This window comes from Poecilia reticulata, linkage group LG4, assembly GCF_000633615.1.
Source record: "Poecilia reticulata strain Guanapo linkage group LG4, Guppy_female_1.0+MT, whole genome shotgun sequence".
NCBI classification, from domain to species: Eukaryota; Metazoa; Chordata; class Actinopteri; order Cyprinodontiformes; family Poeciliidae; genus Poecilia; species Poecilia reticulata.
This window is the reverse complement of record NC_024334.1, coordinates 25522669-25531866: the sequence shown is the minus strand read 5'-3', so window position 1 is coordinate 25531866 and position 9198 is coordinate 25522669. Positions and strand designations below refer to the sequence as shown.

The 9198-nt window shown below is 41.6% G+C and overlaps 1 protein-coding gene across 1 annotated transcript; it reads left to right on the top strand.

Moving 5' to 3' along the window:
- The first annotated feature begins 217 nt into the window (after positions 1 to 217).
- Positions 218 to 4292, top strand: s1pr3a (sphingosine-1-phosphate receptor 3a). The gene is made up of 2 exons (XM_008406958.2): positions 218 to 452; positions 2056 to 4292. The coding sequence occupies exon 2, from the start codon at positions 2168 to 2170 to the stop codon at positions 3356 to 3358; it is 1191 nt and encodes a 396-aa protein (XP_008405180.1). The 5' UTR covers positions 218 to 452; positions 2056 to 2167; the 3' UTR covers positions 3359 to 4292.
- Positions 4293 to 9198: the final 4906 nt, after the last annotated feature.

Genomic DNA, 9198 nt, shown 5'->3' with positions numbered 1-9198 from the left:
TTTATTTTGAGAATCAACAGAATGAGTCGAATTCACCATGAAAATCCAAATATGTAACCACATTGGCACATCTCTTTCAAAACAGTTCATTTTGACACGCAGAGTGTTCGTTCCTCCTGACTCACAATTGAAAGGCATGAACGTTTCAGGGAAGATCCCGCCTCAGCTGGAGCAGCGAAGAGGAGGAGGAGGAGGAAGAGGGGGGTGGGCTGAGTTATCCGGACTGAGAAGTCACTGTGCGCAAAGGGAAACAGAAAACTTCCACAAGAGGATTCACTCTGGATCTTTTCGGGATAATAATGAACTATACGACGCTCCTGAGTGCACAAGTTCAAAATACGGACTTTTGACTTCACTTTGGACCGGAGCCACGTTTTAAAATTTACTGCAGTTCGCACAGACATCTCGCTGCTCTACTGCGATGTTTAAAAGAAACCAAGGCATTTAGAAAGGTAAGGTTGTTCCCGAAAAATATGGTGGAATAAATAAATGTTTATATGCTGTGATGTGTGACTATTATCTGAGCGCACTTCTGGAAAACTTAGGACAGGTTCTTAAAGATGTGGTGTTTTTCTCCCCAAGAGAAAAACCTGTTTTGAACAGTTTTTTTCCCCCACCACGCTAATTTAGCTTCAATAATAATTTATTAATTTAATGTAGCATAAAATAGATCAAAAAATAACAAAGTGAGGATATTTGATGTCTCCTTTTTCAGCTTTTTAGGTCAGACTTGTTTAGATTTTATTGTTGTCTCTCACACCTAAGTTGTATTGGTTAAAATATTACATTTCTGCAGCAGTAAGGCACTTTTTTCTTAAATGAATCCCTTCACACTCTGCGTCCAATTGAATGAATATGTTATTTTTCTGGGCTTAAGCCAAGAAAAATATACATAATTTGAATGATGCTTGGGCTTCAGGCATAAGAGGAGCGTTTTATGAAACTAGAGAAGAGAGGAGTAAGTATCTGTTTTCCATCAAAAATATTAATTCATGTTCATAGTAATATAGAAAAAGTGCTTTCAGTATAATTTGAAGTATTTCTAGTAGAAATGTTTTACAAAGTACCTTCAAATACGATGGTTAAATAAGGAGTCTGACCATGCTTAATTATTCAGTGTTACTGTCTATAAGCATTTTATGGCCAATTTGGAATTTAAGAATTATTTTATGCTATTTAATTTTTTTCAGTGATGAAGTATAAACTCTCAAATTTCCTTGAGCCAATTATAGAGCGATAATTAATCTAGGGTGCTGGGATTTAGGAAATAAGCCATTGCCCGGTTTTATGAAAGAGTCTCACCGAGAGGTGTACAAGCTGTACGGTGAATCAATGGGTGATGCTGTCCTGCCAGATCAAATAGTCAGTCTGTACCACACAAAATCTGGGGGGGGGGGAGTCAGTGAACACCAGATGCAGGAAGCCACACTACACAGGAAAAACACACTTCTACTGTAACAAATGCAAAATCCACCTGTGCTTCGTCCCACACTGAAACTGCTTCAAGGTTTCTCTTGAAAAATTAGACTACATGAAAATACCCGGAAAGCTGAGATGCTTTAATAACTGTGTAATCCGCTGTTACATGTTTAGCAGTAATGTACATAAAAGCATGCCAGTAAATTTGAAAGTTCAATAATATATGAATAAAGGCAAAACTAGACTTTGTATGATATATTCTGACATTTTCACAAACAAATATACAGACATTCAGTTTCAAAGGTTGAGCTCACACCTGATTAGCTGTGACATGAAATCTATGTGAAAAGTACAGATTTTGTTACTTGCATTTTAATGACATCATTTAGTCATAGTGTCCATTATAATGGATATCAGAAAAACATAAAAAGATGAGATAGGCTTCCATGTTATTTATATGATCAAGAGGAGTACAAATGTTTTGGCTCACTAGAAAAACATCAGGTCTGAAGAGGTTTATTGACAGATTTTCTTTACTTAAATTGATATGTTTTCATAAACAGAATATTGTAAAAAAAAAAAACAAACAAAAAAAAACCAAGTTTGTTTTATGACTAATTTTGGCCTGTTTGGCAGGTCTGTGGTGGGATGGCTGATGTGACACTTCCAGGCTGAGCAGCTCCTGTTTCCAGTGCTGTGACGCCCTCTGCTGTGCGGCTGAGGAAGATTCAGGACTGGGAAAGCAAGGATGGAGAACGTTATCAAGGAGGGGATGAACACTGTGATCATCAACCACTACAACCACTCGGGGAAGTTGGATCGACCTCGCAACGGGGGCGTCTGCAAGACGGTGTTGCTGCTAATCATCTGCATGCTCATCATTCTGGAGAACATTATGGTTCTGCTCGCTATCTGGAGGAACAAGCGCTTCCACAGCCGAATGTACCTGCTCATTGGAAACCTGGCGCTGTCTGACCTTCTGGCTGGTGTGGCCTACGTGGTAAATATCTTTACCTCGGGGAGTAAGACCTTTTACCTGACGCCACAGCAATGGCTGGCCAGAGAGGGAAGCATGTTCGTGGCCCTCAGCGCCTCCACCTTCAGTCTCTTGGCCATTGGTATTGAGAGGCACATGACAATGGTGCGTCTGCGGCCCAATGAAACAACCGGACGAGGAAGACTCCTGGTAATGTTGGCAGCATGCTGGGTTGTGTCTGTGCTGCTCGGGGCCCTGCCCAGTCTGGGCTGGAACTGCCTGAACAATCTGGATTCCTGCTCCACAGTTCTGCCACTGTACGCTGAAAGTTACATCGCCTTCTGCATTAGTGTCTTCAGCGCGCTGCTGGTTGCTATCATCATTCTCTACATAAGGATTTACCGTCTGGTGACCTCCAGTGGCCGCAGGGTAAGCAGCCGGCCCTCAGACTGCTCCCTGGTCCTGCTGCGGACGGTTGTGATTGTTCTTGGGGTGTTTGTCGTTTGCTGGACCCCCTTGTTCGTTCTGCTCCTGCTCGATGTCGGCTGCAGCCCGCAAAGATGCGAGGTCCTCTACAAGGTGGACTGGTTTATCGCCCTGGCCGTGCTCAACTCTGCCCTCAACCCTCTGATATACACTCTGTCCAGCAGGGAGATGAGAGGAGCTTTCTATAATTTACTCTGCTGCTCTCAAACCAGCATGGAGCCATGTGGGTCGCCCGCGTTGGGTAGCCCTCCCCTGGGCACCATTATCCCCACACTGGAAAATAGCAAGACCAGTTTGGGTGGAGGTGGAGGCAGTGGGACTGGCAAGTCTGCTCTAAAGAGTCCTGCACCGACAAACTCTGACAATAAACATGCGGATCCTTCTCCCACTACAGTGCTTCACACAACGGGGCCAGCGGACCTGCTCTCCGCTGTGCTTGTGAAGGCGGGGGCACTACCGTCCCTCAGCAAATTCTGAGCGGTGTCACCTAAAAAATAGACTAGTGTCAGACATTACTTCACTATCAGCCACTTTTTGTTTCTTTACTATTGCTCACGTAGCTTATAAAACTTAGTTTGAACGGAGAAAATCACGTCGGTTGCTCAGACTACAATAGAAAAAGCCCCATAGGCCTCTACTAACACACATGGTTATAAATATCAAAAACCAAAACAGTGAACAAACTATTAAGTTTGATTTTCACAGTTCTAAAAGTTAAGTAACATTTCCAACCATCAGATTCAACAAGAAAGTGTCATGCATGCCTTGATCCAATCTCTTCACCATGCTTATTGAACAAGCACAGGTCACAGCAGATTTTACCCACCTTTCACAATATTTATTCATCATTTCATCATAAGCCAGCAGCATTCAAATGGTGGAACTTTTTAAATGTTTTAAGAATTTTTAGAACATCTGAATTGTTCATCACTTAAATTCTTTACTATTAACTTTTATTGAAGAAGAGTCTTGTATGTGTTCCCTACACTGTTAACCTATATATGTTTTTTGTTTGTTTGTTTCGTCCGTTTGCTTAAGCCTATTCTCAGAACCTGAGGGCTGTTTCACAAAACCTGGATAGCGGATTAAGCCATGAGTTTCCAGATATCCTGGCTTAATTAAGCTTAGATTTGGTTTCACAAAAGCAGTAACTAAGAAGTTATGGTGATTTATTCTGTGAAGCTAACCTGCTCCAGACCAGGCTAACACGTAGATTATAATTCGTAGATAATAATATATCTTTTTAGTTAAGGATGGTTTGGAAACCATCCTTAACTAAAAAGGATGGTTTCCATCCTTTTTAGGATGGAAACCATCCTAAAGTTGGGACTTACTACCACTGGGCTGCACAGTGGCGCAGTTGGTAGAGCTGTTGCCTTGCAGCAAGAAGGTTCTGGGTTCGATTCCCAGCCTGGGGTCTTTCTGCATGGAGTTTGCATGTTCTCCCTGTGCATGCGTGGGTTTTCTCCGGGTACTCTGGTTTCCTCCCACAGTCCAAAAACCTGACTGTCAGGTTAATTAGCCTCTCCAAATTGCCCCTAGGTGTGTGTGTGTGTGTGCATGGTTGTTTGTCCTGTGTGTCTCTGTGTTGCCCTACGACAGACTGGCGACCTGTCCAGGGTGTACCCCGCCTCTCGCCCGAAACGTTAGCTGGAGATTGGCACCAGCAACCCTCCCAACCCCATTAAGGGACAAGGGTGCAAGAAAATGGATGGATGGTTTGGAAATTTGTATTTTGAGCCAATCACGAAATTCAATTGATCCGCTATAACTTGCTATTCTAGCAACAGGGTTTGTATACAGCACGAAGAAATCTGATTTCTTGAAGAAATCTGTGGACGCGCTTTCACCTGAATAACTTAGTCCTGGATCGACATGCAGTAGCTCCACCTCCTGAGCCTGGTTTGGTCTTCGTGAAACAGATAAAGCCAGGATAAACTGATGGCGCTACGTGAAGCCTGACTTTATCTCTTATCCTGGATTTTGCAATCCTACTTTTGTGAAACAGCCCTCTGGGGGTCATTTTCCTGGAAGTTTCATTAAACAAACTGTGTAATTTCCCAGCTACGGTTGCATTATGGAGATCACCAGCTACACCTTTCAAACTTGTTGGTTACTTCTTTTAGGTATTTTTACCTAACTTACAATTTTTCTTCTTTACTAGTGATGTAACTATTAGGTACTTTCCAGGAAAGGTTTCTGACATGCTCTGGAAAGTAACATCTATGTCCCTGGTAAATACTTTATAGGTTTTGGGGAAAGTTTCCAGTAAGTCCCTTTAAAATCACCTTGAATTACCTGGTAAGCTTCTGGAAAGTATTTGAAAGTAAATGGTAAGTTCATTGAATATAAGAGCTGTATTATGTAGTTCTACCAACCTTTATGGTACTTGGACATTATTTTACTTTTTACCTTTATTGTAGTAATTTGTTGTGCACTATAGGCGAGAAAAGTATTGCCAGACTAGCAGCTCCATGAGGCTGTGATGAGTTATACATACATAAAAAATATGGATAAAAATGTTTTAGATTCCTGACTTATTTTCAGGGGGAACTTGAGGATCTTTAATGCTTAGCTTGTCAACAGATGTGTGTACTCCTCCTGCAGTCTGCAAGCAGCATTTTCATAACCACGTCTAAAGATACTTGCTTCTCACCAACACACGCAGAAACCACTCATATATTTATACATATCACTTAACCACTTGTGAAAAAGAATGTTGGATGTGAATTATTTAATGATAGTAGACTGTTGTGGGTGATGTAGTGTCTGATAAGGCAATAGAAAAACAAATAAAATTCTATTCTCTTTTTATCAGGTTGATCTTTTGTACCTTTTGCTCTCTCAAGCTGTGTGCGCTCATCTTAGCGAGTTGCCCACACCCTTTTGTTGCCATGTTTCTGGATATTTTCTCATCGGAATTTGGTGGAAATTATTTTTGGAACAGCATGGTTTCCTAACGTCGACTTAAACTTGAACATGACAAAGTGTTCATTTATGAAGCTGAAGGTGGCAGCAACAGCACAAACACCAGCGTCTTCGGCCAACTCTTTCCTCTTCCTCGGTTTGGTCCTCCTCATCTTCATTACCTCTTGCAATTTCTAAAATTTCAAGGCGCTCCGGTTCAATTTGAAAAGGCTCAAAGACGTTGCGCATCGCTGTCCTAACTGGACGGAGCTAGCACCTCATTTACCCAGAATGCATTGCAGCATAAACAAAAGTAACATTTTTAAATCCTGAAAAGCCTAGAGCACTCTAAAAGGCAATACCTATTCTTACTTAAATTAGGTTTGTATGCTTTACTCAAGTCTCACTAAATTGTTTATTCAACTCAAGCAATGTGAGTGTAACAGTTATGGGCTAGGCAGCTAACTGCGGCTACAAAAGCAGCATCAGAAGATGGTTCTTTAGGGAGCCTGAGGTGTGAATGAAGACACGAAGCAATGATTTTAGTTTTTGTGTATATATTAGTGATTTGAAAGGGAAACAAACAACAACAAACAATTACAAAAAACAGTGAGAGACAAGTTAATTCAAAATAAATAAATTCAAAGATCATAGAGTTCTTTTCCTTTTTCCTAGCTCGCCATCCTTGGGTTCAGAAGAGGATGTGATCCATCATAAAATAAAAAAAACCCCGACTTTTGTGAAGAGAGTTGGGCGTACCAAACTGCGATCAGCTGTGACAGTCTTGGTGACGGCCCAGGTAACAAACGCCAACAGTTCAAAATATCAAATCAGTGGATTCAGAGAATTTGGGTGAATTGTCAGGATGACTTGTCAGCAAGACGCTAAACAGCCAGCCACAATCACAGTGGAACAGGCGATGAAGTTCAAACTGCGCTGGAGGCGGGGCTTTAAATAAGTTGAAGAATTTGGGGCAAGACAGGAAGTGGGCCCGCAAAAATAAAAGCCTTTACTAATTGACTAATTGCGGGTTACATGAGCAATGTACGTGTTTGGCCTGAGAAAAGTACAAGACTACGTTATTTTGAGTAAACTGGATTTGACTATTTTTATCACTGAGTTAATGCTTCAGCTCAGCGGTGCGCATGCGCAGTAAAGTGCGGGAAGCTTCCATTGAAAGAAACAGAGCTTCTTTAAAGGTGAGTTATTCGTCTTCAGTATATTTTCATGTGCCATGTATGCCTTTACTACTCGCATATATGGTTACAGGTTAATTTTTCTTTGAAAAGATGACGCATAAAAGTCTTTGCAGGCTAATATGCTAATGTTAGCATTGGCTCATGGGTCCAACATTAGCTAAAACTGCCACGCCTTTTACTTGAGAGCCTTTAATGTTTTTGTCCATTGTTGTGGAAAAAAAACTTACCAAGCACTGTTCAGGTAAAATCACTCAATCAGATTTATTTATGAATTATGCACAATACAGAGAGCTTGTAGGACAATCAATTATGGAGCAATGGAAAGCTCTGCCAGGCAGAGACAACGCATGAGTCTTTTACACATTAAAGTTAATTTTAAATTGGCTTCTCTTATGTCTAGAACAGTGTTTCTCAACCTTTTTTGGCACAGCGCCCCCATAGCCTTTATCCAGGTCCCTCACCGCCCCCCACCAAAGAATTTGTAGGCTACTTTGCACTGACAATTATTTTATTATTAATGTTACTATCATTATTGTAGATGTTTTGAATCGGCGCACGGATTATGTTTTTCCGTACACTTCAGCATGCCTTACGCTCCTTCACCTCGCGCACATAACGGGGTAAATGTAGCGAGTATTGCCCTAAACGTATCGGCGTCTGGAGGAGGTGGGTGGGGGGAGCGTATGTTTCTACGCTTCTTCGTGGGGGGTGCCGATTTATGTTTTCGCATCCACCTGAATAATGTGTAGTTGCGCTCCTGCTCATGACATTTCAACAATATTATTTTACATTTTATCTGGAAATAGTGTCTTATTGCTCGAAAGGTCTTACCTGGCCATACCAGTTTATTCCTCCGTATTTACTTTAGTTTCTTAGTTTATTCTTGCATTTTGTTCTTCATATATTTCCATTTTGTTTCCTTTGATTAGCATTATCCTCTCTTGATTTATTGCTATGTTCACTTTAGTTTCTTTCCTGTTGCTAAATTTATTTGATCGTTTATTGACCACCAGTAATTTTCACTCATCACCTGCTGCGCCTCCTAATCGTCATGTGTTTCACATCATGTGTTGATTTTTTCACTCTTCAGCGACGGATTCTCTGTTTTTATGCCATAATTCACATCTAGTTCTTCGCTCCGTTTTGTTTCTCATGTTTCAGAGTTTAGCGCAATGTGCGCGGCGTTTTTTTTTTTTTTAACTCCCTAAAGTGCAGGGCGGTCGGGAAACATATCGATGGGGAAAAGGCAGAATGACATAAACCTTTTTAAACAACGGAAACAATTTCGGTATTCTGATTATTGAAATATATAAGTGCTGTGGTGCCGTTGTTCCATCAAACCCGTTTCATGTCAGACCACTTGCAGCACCGTGTTAACGCTATAAAATGAACGCTCTCCATGGACGGATTTCTTTACTTAAATGGGTTCATTTTTCAGAGGGATACAAAGTGAGGGCATTGTGATTTTAGTAATTACATGTTTRTAAGAGCGATTTTCTGTTGTCCTTCCATGGAAGCGTGCAGCTTTCAAACGGAAATAAAACACTTTTTAATATAAATTGCTGCTTTGACATGATCACAGAACTGCCAAAACATATGTAGCCTACATAAATACCAGACAAAGTGAATCACAGCAGCGTAATCTGCCGGTGTAACGCTGAACTGATGCGGAGCGGAGCGGAGCCATGAAGCTCCAAACACTGAATACAAGAACAGCTGCCATCGATACAGTTGCAGCTAAACATGGTTTAATGTTACACATTATGAGGTGCTGGAGGTACCATGATGAGAGGACAATCCCCTACATGGGATGAACCACCAAAAATAACTGAAGTGGCTGATATCATGAAATCCTACCAATGGCTGGAAAAAGCTGGACTCAAGGACAGCACAGAGGCTCTCATCYTGGCYGCMCAGGAACAGGCCCTAAACACCAGAGCAATAGAGGCTCAGATCTACCACACCAGACAAGACCCMMGGTGTAGGTTGTGCAAGGAGGCCCCTGAGACAGTCCAGCACATAACAGCAGGGTGCAAGATGCTGGCAGGGAAAGTGTACATGGAACGACACCAAGTAGCGGGCATAATGTACAGGAACATCTGCAGAATATGGACTGGAAGATCAAAGTGGGGAACACCCCCAAAGGTGGTGGAGAATAACTGAGCTAAGATCCTGTGGGACTTCCAGATCCAGACAGACAAAATGGTAATG